At 53.0% G+C, this 15,839-nt stretch overlaps 1 protein-coding gene across 1 annotated transcript; it reads right to left on the reverse strand.

Annotated features, from left to right (window-relative positions):
- Positions 1 to 1,214: 1,214 nt before the first annotated feature.
- Positions 1,215 to 11,450, reverse strand: pcsk9 (proprotein convertase subtilisin/kexin type 9). The gene is made up of 12 exons (XM_039735181.1): positions 11,091 to 11,450; positions 5,452 to 5,643; positions 5,213 to 5,336; positions 5,009 to 5,142; positions 4,782 to 4,923; positions 4,351 to 4,547; positions 4,094 to 4,277; positions 3,840 to 4,010; positions 2,161 to 2,309; positions 1,891 to 2,071; positions 1,635 to 1,816; positions 1,215 to 1,549 (listed from the first exon to the last, which is right to left on the reverse strand). The coding sequence occupies exons 1-12, from the start codon at positions 11,265 to 11,267 to the stop codon at positions 1,349 to 1,351; spliced, it is 2,034 nt and encodes a 677-aa protein (XP_039591115.1). The 5' UTR covers positions 11,268 to 11,450; the 3' UTR covers positions 1,215 to 1,348.
- Between the last annotated feature and the right edge of the window lie 4,389 nt (positions 11,451 to 15,839).

The raw sequence follows: 15,839 nt of genomic DNA on the forward strand, positions 1-15,839 counted from the left end.
CTCACTTCTGGGCCGGGCAGACACACACACACACACACACACCTGCACAGGTAGAACTCGATGTCATTTCAAAAGCAACAGATGGGCGCGGTGGTGGCGCTCAAACATAAAGAACGCAGGCAGTCGCCTCCAGTTCGCCCTCTGGTGGGCGTTTCGAGTGTCAACTGGAGGATAAGATGCATACAAGACCGTAAGATCAAACCCCACCCTACCCACAAGGGGGCGGATTAGGGCTGATTTCACCCTACAATATTTTCAGTCGACCGATGAGGAACATGTGTACCAAGTTTCATGAAAATCACTCCAGCCGTTCGGACGTGATGCTGGAACACACACACACACACACAGACTGACTTTTATATAGGCATAGGGGGGAAGCCGTTTATGTGACGCCCTGTCGATTTTTCCCTTTTGTTTTGGAAAGTTTCTTGGAGAGGAAAATAAAAGTTTCTGTTTTGGTCCTGCGTGCCTCTGATTTGACGTTCATTTACACGGCGCAGAGACAGGCGGATTGCAGTCGGTTACACTAGGCCTTTTAGAGGCTCTCGAGATTCCAAAGTGAAGACTCCTGGTGTTTTGAGTGAGACCTCGGACCCCTATTGAGGTGATGGGTTTCCAGGGGATCCTGAGGGTCCACACTTCGTTATTCAAACCCTGCATTAGCCAGTTCAGGATGAGGAATTCCCAGTATGCTCTCAATCTTTATGTTACAAGCATCGCTTTTCTAGGGTTTTGCCACCTGGATCTGTGAGATGTGCCCATGTGAGGCCTCGGGGTGACAATGGCTTTAGTTTATTCACGTGGGGTCTCATCTGCCGGTTTGGTCCAATGGCGACATTTTATCTGTTTGCATAGTTTGGGTCCAAGTCAGAGAGAATCGACGGGAGTGTTGAGACTTGTAAGGGACGGGACGCCCATGCGAGATCCCTGGAATCACACGACCTTTGCTTTTATTTTATTTACGTGCCCCGAGAGCCTGCACTGGCGAGTGCCACACACCCGAGCGTCTCTTTTGTAACGTGGCACGATGCACTTTTATTCCTGCCGGTCTTCTCTGCTGTGAATGTGGTGGTGACGTGACAGGCAGACGGCGAGTTTTTACTTTTCATTTCTTCCTGCAGTTTGATAAGCCGACTTTTTCCTGACTTACCTGGAATGCACAGCCTGTGTGCCGCTGCCGCCTCTTCTTCAAATACACACACGCACACACACACTTCTTTCAAAAATACAATTTATTATAAAAACTGCATCAATAAATATAGATAGGAGTCTGTAGCAGATGGCGCGGGCAGGGGGTCAGTCAGGTCCTCGGCGGCGGAGTGTCTGGGCTCACCTGGTGGGCGTGGCTTCACTTGTGGTTGCTGGCGGAGGTACTGAGCTCCGATTGGCTGTCACGGCAGCAGATGGCGACGGCCGCCGCCCCCTTGCCGCCCCCCGAGCTGTGCACCACGCAGGTGTCGTCCAGGGCGTAGGCGCCATGCGTGTCAGAGCCCCGGGAGTAAGCGTTGCAGCCGGTCAGCGTCCAGCCCTCCTCGCAGGACACGAGCACCTGCACCCCAATGAAGAAGCAGAACGGGGTCAAGCCTTCATGGCACCACCAAGACCTCCCACCTGCCGGACGGCCCTCACTGTACCTTCTCTGTGAATCCTATGGAGCCGTTCTCCTTCACTTTGCATTCCAAGCTGGGCGCGTGGCAGCAGGTGGCATGTACGTCGGTGCCCTCTCGGCCAGAGCACTCCCAGGGCTTGTCATTGTGAGCGCGCTGGGGCTTCATGCTGTCACTCAGCCGTCCTGCAGTGGACCGGGAGCCGCAGCCTGTGGAGGGGCAGAGAGAGCAGACAGTGCCACCTGCGGGCTTCTCCATCACACGCCACCTGGCAGCTGCTTACCTGTCAGCACGTGGTCCTCCTTCAGGCAGCCCACCGCCCTCTTGTCTGCCTTGGTCTTGGTGCCCACACTGCTGTGGGTGAGACATGTGGCCTTCTGCCAGGTACAGCACCTGGCCACCGCATACACTCCCTGTCCTCCAAAAGCATTATGGGCGACGCATTCCTTTCGACCCTCGTGGTCCTGCAGGGAGATGGCAGGTGTTTGGAAAAGTAACAATTGGGGAAGGGGGCCGCAAGTTGGAGACGTAACCAGCAGTGAAGTCCACGCACCTGCATGTGATCACCTTGCCGGTTTCCATTTGTGGAGAAGCTGGAACAGCTGAACATCTCCTCACCTCTCCTGCAGTGTGCGACCGCCGTGGCCAAACGGGAAAATCCCGACTTCTCGGACCACACGGAGCGACAGAGCAGCCGCTCTCCTGGGGGACGAGAGAGAGAGAGAGAAGTGACGGCAGGGTTCATTCTAGAATGTGACTGGACTGACATGGCAGGAGTGAGGTGGGGCCAGGGGAGGGGCCTGACAGCAGTGTGTTTGGGGCGTGGTCTAAACTAGTAGTGAGCTCTGTCAGTCTTGGGCTGGAGGTGGGACTTGAGCTGACCTTGTCCTTATATTTCATTGTGGAGTGTTGCTGTGATCAGAGGGATGGCCCGAGCGAAGTGTGCCTTTGTCTTCAGAGCTCAGTTTAAGGGTGTCAGGAGTCACTCTGAGTCCGCTCTTCAGGGTGGCTGTTTTAGGAGCAGGTCTGTTATGGGGTGGAGCCATTTTACTTATTTGGTTGACACCTTTATGATACAATTGGTTCCATTTTATTTTGTTTTTCCAACTGGAGCCCAGGCAGGTGACATGACTTGCTCAGGGTCACACACTGGTGTCAGCAGTGGGATCTGAACCCACAAGCTCAGGGTTTGAAGTCCAAAGCCTTAACCACTACAGCACAGTGCCACGGTATAGGGGGAGGTGGGGTGCGAGAGGGCCGGAGCTTGTATTCTGTGGGCGGGGCCTGGGCACAGTCCATCTTAGGGGTGGGACTTGAGCTCATCCCATAGTTATAATTCTCTCCGGATTATTGCAAGACTGGTGCCGGTGCTCTGTGGAGTTTGTTTTACAGTTGCCTGCGTTTCACAGGGTGGGACTTGGAGAACAAAGGAGGACATGTTCAACGGGTAGAACGCGAGACCAGGCACTACCAGTTTGTGTGGGTGGAGTCTGAGACCAATGAGGGCTGGACACTCTGTGTAAGGGGTGGGGCCTGCACATAGTCCCTGCCAATCTGGGGTGGGTCTTCACTTACTATGTGATGTGACTGGCTACTGAGTGTAGTCAGTGCTAGTCTGTGGGGGTGGGGCCTGAGTACAGTGAGTTTTAGGGGCGGGTCTTGAACACTTCACTTACTGTGCAGTGTGATTGGGCTGGATCTGATTTTCTAGGGGTGGAGCCTGACATCAGGGGGTTTAAGAGGCAGGACTTGAGCTCCTCACTTACTGGCCAGTGTGAATGGACTGGACTGAACTGGAGAGGACTGGACTGCAGTCTGAGTATAGCTGGTGCTGGTCTGTGTAGAGGGTGGAGCCCGACATCAGTGAATTCTAGGGTGGGGTTTTGAACTCATTATTTATACTAGAGCGTGACTGGGGTGGAGTCTGTTGTGTGGGCGGAGCCTGAGTACAGTCGGCATCGGTCTGTGTGGGTGGAGCCCGACATCAGTCAGTTCTAGGGTGGGGTCTTGAACTCATTATTTATACTAGAGCATGACATGGGTGGAGTCTGTTGTGGGTCTGTGTGGGTGTGGCCTGACAATGGTGGGTGTTGAACACTTCCGCCATTGGCCGTATTGTGGGTCCTGGGGCTTTAGTTCAGTTTGATCAGCTGAAGGGTCTTGTGTGACTGACTGTTCTGTGTGGGGCCGTCTGATTCCAAGTGCAGCCCCCTGCTTGCGTGGGCCGTTTACCTGCTGTGACCTCAGTGGGGAGGCGAGCCACCATGTTGGGAGTGACCATTCGATGACCCTCGGGGAACTCAGCCTCATTGATGGCCCCCTTGGCCGAGTAGTGCAGCAGCTCCTGCAGTAGCGCGGACGCCGTGAGGTTCGGGCTGGCATTGAGGATGACAGCAGCGATCCCTGAAAGCCGATAAAGAGAAGCGTGTCAGGCAAGCAGCGTCCACACGTCCAGCACGAGGACACCGTCCGTCACCCACACCCACCTGCGACGTGAGCAGCAGCCTGGGACGTGCCGCTCTTGGCTGTGAAGCAGGTGGTGCAGTCGCTGGACGCGCTCACTATGTTGTCCCCGGGGGCGAAAATGTCAACGCAGCGGCCAAAGTTGGACCCCAAGGTCCCCACATTCATCAGCTGGTCCTGGTAGTTTGTGGCCCCCACCGTTATGACCTGTGAGAGATGAACCCTGAGTGACCGGGACATCCTAAAGCTTTGACCCCCCCACCGGTGTCGATGGCAGTACCTCCGGCTCTGACGCAGGCGAGTACAGGCAGGCATCCTCTCTGTAGTTCCCTGCGGCGGCGATGAGCACCACGCCAGTTCGGACCATCAGGCTGCAGACGGCATTGAGCGTTCGGCTGTAACCCCCCGTAAAGGGCAGCAGAGTGACCATGGGGCTGTAGGGCTGGACAATCAAAGTGCTGCGGATGAACTCCAGAGCTGCAAGACAGACCGAGAGGTGGTGGGTCAGGAGTGACCACTAGGTGGCGGTTGACATGTCCACAAATAACAAAGAGCTGACTGGCAGATTAAAGCGAGGAAGAGTGTGATGGGCATCTCCTTCCATGGCACATCCAAGGATGCATTAAATGGCTGGACTATTGGGACTGGCACCCACTAAGGAGGACGTTGTCACTCGTCAATAGAACTGAAGCACACGACTTTAGTTCTCACCTGCCAGGACGCTGCTCATTGTCCCTTTGCCCTGGCAGTTCAGGACCCTCAGGCTTCGCACAGAACTTCCCTTTGCCACTCCAGAGTCCCGCCCACTCACGATGCCAGCCATGTGGGTGCCATGACTGTCACATTTGCTAGCCTATGAAAGAAAGAGATGTTGGGAGATTTGTATAGACCCCCGCATGGCGGTGGTCTGAGTGACTGCCAGGGGTCGATGAGCTCACCTGTCGATGTTGCCGGGTGCTGTCCTCTTCGGGGACGTTGTCAAAGTCTGTGACCAGAATCCGACCGTCGATCTCACGGTGGTCACTCTGAACGCTGGTATCAAGCAAGTAGACCTCCACTTGCTCTCCGTCATCTGGTGAAAAAGAAGGTGCCATCAATTGGGGCCTGGTGCCACCCTGCCGGGCACACCTGGCATTACCTACTTGGAGGACTGTACTTCCCAGCTCCATGCTGCGTCTGCACGATCCTGTCCAGGTTCCAGGGGATGCTCTGCGCAAACACCAGTGAGTCTTCCTCGATGTAGTGGACGTGGGGCAGCTTGAGGGCCTGTGACAAAAGGACGGCGGGGAGCGTGAGTGACTTGCCAGCCTACTCTGAGCGGGCTGCTGCCAACGGGTACAAGCTGGTACTCCCCAGCCGCTGGTCTCATTGGACATCTTACCAGGTGGAGGACGTCGCTGCTCATCTTGACAATGAAGCCTCTGAAGGTGTGGACAAACACGTGGACCACCTCCACCAGGTAGCCCCTCCTGGCAGCCTTCGCCTCCAGCCGCTGGATTGTCCGCTCCACATGCGACTTGTGCGTCTCGTCCTTCAGCACCACCACGTAGTGGCCAGGCAGGCGCCAGTCTTCCTGTGAAGGAGAAGAAGAAACTGTGACAAAGAAGTGGTCAGTCGGAGGGCCTGCACTAATGACCCTGACGGCACCGGCCAGTATCGGTCACCAAATGCTGACCACCATCAACTTGACATGTTGTGGGCATTGAGCTTTTGATGTTTTGTTCCTTCTCATGCCTCTGACTGGGTGACCTCAAGACCCCCGTGGTCCTGACTGGCAGGTTTTGCTGACCCTGTACCCTCCAGGCTAAGTAAAGGAATGCTGGACACTGCACGGTGTCCCTGTGTGTGTGTGCCAACTCGGCCACCACTAGTCAGGGAGTCTATGGGCGGTCTGGTGACGAGAAGGTGGCTGGCATCATTGGGAGCGGAGCACATCAGTCGTCATTCACCGCCACGAATGGCACAAATGTTACGTTTGACTTGTGGCCACAGTGGTTCATAACGAGAAACAATCGACACACACCTGGTTAGTCGGGTCCTCGAAACTTTTATCTGGGGTTGCTCTTTAATCCTGAAGTGAAGATGTCACCACGTCATCTGTCATCTTCTAAACCCCAAGGCTATTTGAGTTACCACCACGATGGCTTACAGGCCAGTGAAGTCCGTTTACTTCTGAACCCGCTGGAGCGCAAATATGCAGCGGCAATCCAGAATGGCACGCCTGGCACACGCCCGCCAGCAAAGGCCTGCTGAACCGGTGAAGTTACGGAGAACACACGGCACCTTGTGTTGGAGTCAAATTACAACAGCAGCTCGCTTTGTGTCTCCACGTCTTTAATGTGAAGACAAGCCAGCCAAGTGACCCGGCGTGAACATCTTTGGCACCTCCTGCCCTGCGTGTACCTTCAGTGCCTGTCCTCGGGATCCACGTGGGTCTGGACCTCTCTTGAGCAGCGGCCCACCATCACGAATGTGGCACCGTACCGTCCACTTCTCAGACTCAGCTACTGTCTGCTTTTACACTTGCTATCTTTGGAGGTGACTCTCAGCGTGCCTCCTACACCTTCACTCCTCCTCACTCTGAGCCAAACTGACCAATCAGAGTGCTCGGAGGAACCACACCCCCACACCCAACCACCACACACACACACACACACACACACACACACAGACCTCAGTGCTTTCTCATATAGCAGAGAGATGCTGTTGGCTGTGGCTTTCACTAACGCCATCCATTTCCTAACCTGCTTATCCAGGGCAGCAACACAAGGAAGCTGGAGCCTCTCCTGCCAATCATGGGCATAAAGTGGGAACACCACCAGGATGGGATGCCAGTCCATTACATAGATGGGCCAATTTAGCATCACCAGACCACCTAACCTGCATGTCTTTGGGAGGAAACCCTGGAACACACGGGGAGAACATGCAAAGTGAAGCCTGGCACTACCAATGTACCACCATGCCATAATAATACACGGGTGTTGTAAGCTGATGTGACTTTTTCATTCTCTTTATATATATAGTATATACACAATATATGTTTTATATTCTTTATTCTACAAGATGTCTGCCCCCTCTGTAAAGGGGGCTAACCTTGAAAATCCAGAAGTGGTCTTTCTCCAGTGATGCCCACTGCTGATGACCGGTGGGGTTCAGAGATTTCTCAGGTAAGACAGGCTGAAGTGTTGAGGTGAGTGGCATCCATGCAAATTAGAAAATGCCACTAATCAATAAAGACCCCCTAAACTGGGAGGGGTGGTCAAATTTAGTTTTATATTTAACATGGGCCAGAACACCTGACTCACACTGACTGCCACATTTTCCTTAGACATGATGCCTGTGGGTTCCTCTCTGCCCATTACAATTTGGCCTCACGACTCTCTTGAGACCCCCCCCTGCCATCTTTCTTAGCTTCTCCTTCTTGGATGCCAGGGGCTGCAGGACTGAAGTCAGCGCTGGGTAGAAGAAAAAGTGAATTGGCTCATACAGTAAAGTGGGCTGAGAGTGCCAGTCAGCATGCCAGCCAGCTTCTGCAGCACAACTCTGTGAATGTGTGCCACATGTGGCTGGCACTCGACCACATTAAACTGGGATAAACACGCAGGCGATGACAACGCAGATGACATTCAGAGTTGGTCAGAACCAAGCAGCGGTCCCACTGCACACCAGTGAAGGTGCAAATGCGGAAAAGACAAAGAATAGCGCAGGGGGTGGCAGCACTCAGGCCAGCCACTGAAGGGGGGCAGCCTCAGAAAGTGAGCCACTCCCACCTTCACCATCATGTTTATTGGCAGGGTGGCACACAGCCTGCTTTTTACTTCCATTCCAGGTGCAGGTCAGTAGCAGTGGCCACTCAGAACATTTTATTAATGCCAAGTGTGAATGCAATCTGGCAAGATTATATGGGGATACCCTCAGCGTGATCAAACGCATGTTAAAGGGGGTCATTAAGAAAACTGACCATCACCACGGGCACCGTGAAACTTGTTCTGAATATTAGTGAAGTGGGCTGCGCTAAAAATGGCCAAGGCTCAGATTGACTCATATTTGACACCCATCATCATCAATGAAAAGTGGCACCACAGACTGAAGTAGGACACGGGCATCAGTTGGTTTGTCCTGGCACTTCACTGACTGACACAAGAGCCTGCTGTCATTTATAATGGGCATGCAGGGTTTAAGCCAATCACATAAAGGGGCATGGGCGGTGATCCTTTGTGTCACCACCTGTCCAACTGACTTAGGGGGGACGTGTGTGACCCCAATTCACGTCTCAGATGGCCACTGGACTGCTCACAGGATTAAAAATAAAAATGGCAGACACGGGAGGATTTCGCTACGCAGCTCACTGTCCCCAAATAAGTGACACAGACAACGTCATTCCTTTAAGGGCTCATGGGTTTATCCAGAGAAAGCCTTTCCCGTAGATGGTATCCATTTTCAACTTTGTGTTACATGATGTTCTGTGTACCTCTGAAACTGTCAGCATGGACAGGTTGGGGGCACTAGGGGGGTCTTTCTTACTTTTTCCACCCTTTATCAGGGTGGCCCCAGTATCTCCTGCTCCAAATTCTCCATCCCTGCAGGAAGACCGCTGTGAAAAGCTGGACGAGACCCCACATGACGTTTTCACAACTAGACATCGACCTCAGTCAACCCAAAGATGGACCTCCACTCAGATATCAATGGCTGACATGCCAATTCTGTCCATCCATTGTTGTCTTTGTTGATGGAGATGCAGAACCTACACTGGCAGCAGATGGGCACATGGTGCCACACCAGGACTTGCATGCATCCCTGGAGATGTGACGCAGTCGCGCTGCTATAAAATCATCTCCATCCATCCATTTTAATAATCCGCCTATATATCTAGGGTGGGGTTCCGGGGCAAATGGGGCCCATCCCAGCAAGCACAAGCTTAGGGGTCTCACACACACACAGAACGCCAATCCACCTGACCTGCATGTCTTTGGGCAGTGGAAGCAAACTGGAGCACCTGGAGGGACCCCACACGCACACGGCGAGAACACCTCAACTCCACACAGGGACCACCCCGGGCGTGAACCCCGACCTCCGACAGCAGCAGCGCTCTCACTACGCCACCGTGCCGAATACAATGAAATATGTGATATGCGGCGACCCTCAAGGTCGATTTAGGGTGATAAGGTTACTGTATAATTAATTTATGATATTGTGCCGCAGTTTTATTTTATTATTTTATCAAAACCGACTGGAAAAAGTGTTGCCCACGACCCACTCGCAAACGCGCACGCGCACACACGGCCAATTATAACTCGCCGGTCAACAAACCCAGCGGGTCTTTCGGCAAGAAACGGGGCAAGAAATGATGCGCCTCGTCAGCTTTAGGCTGCCTTCGGGCTGCAGACGGCGCCTGTGCGCAGCGAGGTTTGCTGGGTCCGATTTGGGGAGAGCCTGGTGATTACGTCACAGATCCAACACAACTAAAAGGAAAGCCCCACGAGCGACTGGGCGGGGCGAGTCCGTTCGGCTCGAGACGGCTGTGAAGACTTTAGAGGATCTTCGGGAACAGAAAGGGTCCGCATCGCTACACTTTTTACGTGTTTGTCTATCATATAGCGCCTTTCCCATAGCTACATGTTATGTGGAGTGTTTCATACCCAGTTAAATGTCACCTTTTATATAGCATCTTCCACATCCATCTCTATTATATAGTGCCTTTCACATGTCTTTCATAACCAATTCTTTGTTTTCCTTTTACATAGCGCCTTCCATATCTATCAACTCTATAGTGAATTTCACACGTGATTGGATTTTTACGTAACACCTTCCAACATCTATCAATTATATAGCGTCTTTCTTGCCTATCTATTATATTGTGTCTTTCCAACGTAATTTTTTTTTCATACAACACCTTCCATGTCGCCCTATTACATCAATCAATTATATAGTGTCTTTTATGTCTAATTGAGTTTTTATATAGAACCCTCCATATTTATCTATTACAGGGTGTCTTTCCCCTCTATCTGCTATATAGCGCCTTTCATGCCTAGTTGAATGTTCTTTTTTTCTATTTAACACCTTCCATATCTATCTCGCGCCTGTTCAGGATTTGTTTTTGCCTTGCGCCCTGTGTCAGCTGTGATAGGCTCCAGCACCCCCGCCGCCCTGCACTGGATTAAGCTGGTTAGAAAATAACACCTCCATCTATTATATAGCGCCTTTCTCATCTACCTGTATATAGTGCCTTTCATATCTGACTGATTTTCAACACCCTTCGATGTCCAGTTCTCTATCTGTTTATAGCGCCTTTCACATCTATCTGTCTTTCGAAGCGGCTGCAGTCGCTGCCCTGCGCTGCCCTCGCGATCACTAACCGCCAAACAAGCCGGGCCGAGCCTAGCGGAGCTCTCGACACCGATCGCAAGGGACAGACAAGTCGAGTCGACAAGGCAGGAGTCGCAGCGCGGGCACCGGACGGGGTGAGGAGCGGGCATCGGGCTGGCCTGTGGTTGCTGGGGGCTCAGCTGCTTGTCGCCTGTTATTTAGCTCCTATCTACTGTAGTGCAGCTCCTCTTATACTTATCTATGATTGGCGCTCTTCACATCTGTCTTTCTCTCTACTATATAGTGCCTTCTCCCCCTCTATCATAATATCGCACCTTTCATCCCTATTAATTATTTTTTTTATTATTATAGCTGAAATTGCACTTGAGTTCCGCAGATACAAGAAATGCCCCGAAGTCAACGGACTTTAACACCAAGTTACGCGATCGCAGCGGAGCCGGCCGTGTCCAGTGCAGCAGGCTCTCTGGTGGGTGGGCGTTTTCTCTACGCTTCTAGCGCTCTGAGGGTCTTTTTCTATATTTTATTTCGCGTATTTCCCCTGTGCTGCCCGCCTTTCCCCGTGTTAGCCTATCATACGCTGTACTGGGACTCCCCTGGGCTTACCGTGACAGGCGCTATATTCTCTAGAAATTCACGTCATCTCCCGGCCGGGACACTCGGTTTAGCCCCCCCACCCCACCTCCCATTACTTACCTTGTTCGTCCGGTAGAAGTCGGCAGGCTGCTCCGCCCCCGACTCCTGGCCAGAATCCTCCTGGTTGATGAGGGACAGGACCATCTGGTGGTCGTCCTCGTCAACTTCGAGCGCCGGACATGTCGTCAGGAGCCACAAAACAAGCAAGCGGCCGCAGCGCCGTGCAGTCAGCCACATCTCTAAACGGCCATCCCGCCGCCGGCCGCCCGTCACTCCTTTATTGTTGGGGGGCCGCGCTCGAGGCGGGATTTGTGACGTTTCGGGGGGATCACGCCACTGCACCTGTATCGGACCATCTCGTTTTGTTAATGAGTACCTGGCGGCGCCAATACGAGCGGCATCGGATTTCAGGGAAGGGAGAAAAAAAAACAAAAAAACATAAAACCAAAACACCGTGACGTCACGGCCACCCGCGCACCAGCCTCATGCCAGCGGTGTAGGTGGCACTCGAGGGCCTCCGTCCGGACCCTTGGTCGTTTATATTGCCCCCACCCTTCTCTCTTTTAAATTCCTAACTTCTTCATTTTTAAGTCTTCACCTTCCAGATAGTTTTAATTCTTATAGCGCCTTTAACCACGAGCACAATCACAACACACAAGATGAGTGGGCAGCGAGTATGTCAGTCTTTATATAGCGCCTGTCATAGGGTGGGAGGTCCTGTCTCCTTCACCGCTCGCCCCCCCATTGTGAATCAGGCACACATTGACCAGTCAGCCGTTGAGTTTTTATATAGCGCCTTTCACTCGGGCTCTGGACATCTGAGACTCACCCACCTTGAGGTGTGCTATATAGCGCCCTGCTCACCCCCTTGTCTCACTTGTACCACCTGACACTTCTCCAGGCTAGTTGGTGGGCCTGTCTGGCCATGCTGATGGTGGAGAAGAGCAGACCACCGGCCGTTCAGGTCAGCCCAGGCTGGTGTGAGTGGACATCCCGGTGGGCCGCTCTGCCTTCCCATATAAGAGGGTGTCGAGGTCCACGTGACAGAGCGCGTGCAGAATACGAACACGACATGCGGCAGCTCGTTGGACGCCCCATGCTGGCCCGATTTTTCCCAGCCAATTAGATTGCGTCCCGGTGGGGAGATGTGTGGGCCGACGAAACTCCTGGGCAGGTCGGTGCTCGTCGCTTAGCCGTGGGAAGACGCAAGGAGGGAATGGGGAAGGCCTCAGTGTGGATTACCTGCCCCCTTGGAGGGGCGCGCTGGGGTGGGCAGAGCTCACAGTTTACACAGATGTGACGTCGACTCGGGCAGGGGGTCTCAGACTTGCAGCCGCAGAGGGTGGTCCACTCGTCAATCGGTGTGTGCAGTGAGTTGTCTCAGTGCTCTACTGGGCCTGGTAAACAAGTGAATTGATCAGCATGTGCTTCATATAGCGCCTTTCAATCCCAGGAACGCCAAACTCCATCCACTTTCTGCTTCAGGTTTCTTTATTCCTGTATAGCGCCTTTCTCTGGCGACAGGGCCGACGCGAGAGTCTCCACCATTCAGGCACCCCACTTGCCTGCCCACCCACAAACTCAAGTCCTGTCTTCTACGTTTACGTCACGTGGTCATCGGTTAAAGACAGCGACAGACATATGAAGATGGACGTCATCCGTGTGTGAGGAGCAGCCAGTCTTATGTTTCTTGACGATAAGCCCTAGTGGCAACGTGTTAAGTGAAGACCAGCAGGGGTCCCAGTGACGCACCGTTAGGGACACCTTGTGTGACAGGGCCACCTTAATGAAAAGGACGTGATAACCGGCGAGGGTCCAGAGGCTCAACAGGAGTGGACCAGCAGGGGGCATCCTGCCATCAAATCACAACGTCACAATGGAGAGGGGGATGGGCCTGAATGGGCACAGTGGTCAGCTAGGGGGCACCACTGAGGATGGCATCAGCGCATTTGAGTCTGTTTGACTCTTCCATAATTTAGGCAAAGAGAACATCAAGAAGAGGATGATGGTGACGCAGGACCCGACGGGTCAGCTAGTGGCCCAAATGACAGAAGGACGTCAAGAGTGCGGCTTAACGGCAGGAGGTGGTGGACGTTTGGGCTCATTTCATAGGAGCTGAAGTTCTGTGAAGAACAGTCAGAAATCTGGGGGTACTGAGAAAAGTGGGTGGCCATATAGTCAAGTCCTGTAGGCTTGGAATCCAGGGGACAGAGTGTCACCATCCAAATTGACCAACAGCAGGTGGCAGGAGAACTCAGGGAATCTGAAAATGACAAGGGGGTCAAGTGAGAGCCAGCAAAGCCAGCATTAGTGCTTCAGAGGTCAATACAGTGGTCTTTATTTTATATAGCGCCTCTCCATAACGAGTTCAGCGCGATTGCTTCTCTCCTTAGGGCACATGCTGGCACAGACTGATGTGACGAGTCACCAGCCAGCCGACCACATGGGAGACACCTCAGATGCCACCACTGAAATGCTAAAAAAGCCACAAGAAAATGAAATGAATGCACACGTTAGGTAGGAACAAAAGTCTGGACATGAGACAAGAAGTGGGCCACCTTCAGTGCAGGGACTACCATGGTGACAGGAGCACCTGGAGAGCAAGGATGGCGAGGGGCATTTATACAATAGTGAGACCCTGCACTGAGATGACCCCTGTGCTGTCTGTTCAGCAAGTGTCCCAGCAATGGCCATGTTAATGGACCCCCCACTCCGAGCTTCATTTTAGGACTGTTAAATGTTGGTCCCCTTGTAGGAGACCCCAAAAAGCCTGCATGTCATGACATCATCTCACAATATGCAAACCAGAACAGCTGTGCCCAAAACCAGCAGGCTGCCCTGCCCAGGTTTGTAGTCCCATGCCATACACCCACCAGTGCTGCCACACAATCTTCTCAAATGACAATCCAGCTGTGAAGAAGACCCCTGTGCCACTTCTCTGAGCACAACACAATCAATTGCACTTTTGTTTTTCATTCAGCTTTAACCCGCCTGGCACAGCAGGCTTAGGGGCAACCGATCAACCTGAGCGAACCCAGAAAATGGCCATTAAGAGAGAAAGTGGATGCTGTCCAGACCCCTCCTGCCAAGTCGACGTGCCCGTGGAGCCTCGCCTACTCCTGTGCCTGGCACTGCAGCTGAAGGCGGGCACATCAGACACACACAAACACAGGCGGGAGGTCAAAGGGTCTCCTCTGATGACTCGTTTATCAGCAACCAGCTGAATGGAATCCAGAAAGAGGTCAACAGTGGCACAGAGAAGAGCGCGTGGGACCCGCAGGCACCTTATGGGGGTGCGTTGGGGGGTGTGGACACCTCACACTCACGGCTGTCAGGCTACAAGACGGCCGTCTGGGTGGGCCGCACTGAATGTGTGCTCCTTTGCCCGAGGACTGCAATTTGATACGTGAATGCAAACCCAACACGTCAATAAAAGACACACAAGATGGAGTCTGACGCTGTTGTCACGTGATGTCCATCGGGTCTTAATGACGTCACACAACTCGACAAGACAAACCACTGCAGCTGAAAGGTCAACCATCCCACCACGAGGGTCACGGCACACCAAGAACCAAAAGCACATCAAGTCCTCCTCCTTGGGGTCTCCGTCATCCTGCCTCTTCACTTTCCTTTCCTTATCAGCGAGTCCCACCGCACAACACCAGCAGTGAGTCGGGGGCTTCGCTAGCAGGGCACCAAAGGAGCACACGGCCGACACGCAGCGCCACGTCTCCTGCTCGAGGTCCATTCTAAGGGGACTCCAAGAGTTTAGGACAGCCAGCCTGACGAGGCATTCAAGGACTAAGACCCCCAACTTCTCCAAGAATGACACACAAAGCCAGTGGCCATTAGGGGGAGCTGGAGAGCCGTTAGTGGAGCCACGTGGTGACCGACAACAATAGAAAGAGCAGGGAAAGGAAACAATAGAAAAGACTTCTGACTGCAATCACACACACACACACTCACACTCACACTCACACACACTCACAATCAAACACACACTCACAATCACACTCACACACACACACTCACAAACACAATCACACACACACTCACACTCACACACACTCACAATCAAACACACATTCACAATTACACTCACACACACACACTCACAATCACACTCACACACACACTTACTCACACACACACACACACACTCACAATCACACTCACACACACACACACACAATCACACTCACACACACACATACACACACCCGCACTCACACGCACACACACCCACACACAATGTCACGCACACTCACACACTCACACTCACACAATGTCACGCACACTCACACACACACAGCACGGCTGGCTGAGACCGGTCCACAGCCCCACTTCTCTCTTCATATTTTAATTCACTTTTCTCTCCCTACGTGTGTCTCCCCTCGTGCCGCCTATTGAGCCCCCGTCCCTCGCGGCCTCCCACTGATTTTACTGTTTTGCTTGTGCGACTCCACCAGGGGGCAGCGATCTTTACGTGTGTGGGCCGATTTGCTTTAAGTCTGTGTGTTACCTCAGATGTTGTAAGGTTTGGTGCCAAGTCTGAGAAGTGCTTGGTTGTGACCGCCAGGTGACCGCCGTCGCTCTCTATGGTTGGATTTTAGGCGTCATGTTAACAGCACTTTCACTTCGGCTGACAGCGCATGGCCTCTCCGCGTAGACGGACGTACGAGATTTGTCAGGAGTGTCAGATCGACATCTTTTCACAAGTTCACTGCTGTCCAGAGTTTCCTCCAATGCTGTGTGTGTGCCAATCTCTGCCTGAGTGCCACCTGCTGGCAGCTCCTAGAGTGTTAGGAG

The sequence above is a fragment of the Polypterus senegalus genome, chromosome 14 (genome assembly GCF_016835505.1).
Source record: "Polypterus senegalus isolate Bchr_013 chromosome 14, ASM1683550v1, whole genome shotgun sequence".
Classification (NCBI taxonomy): domain Eukaryota; kingdom Metazoa; phylum Chordata; class Cladistia; order Polypteriformes; family Polypteridae; genus Polypterus; species Polypterus senegalus.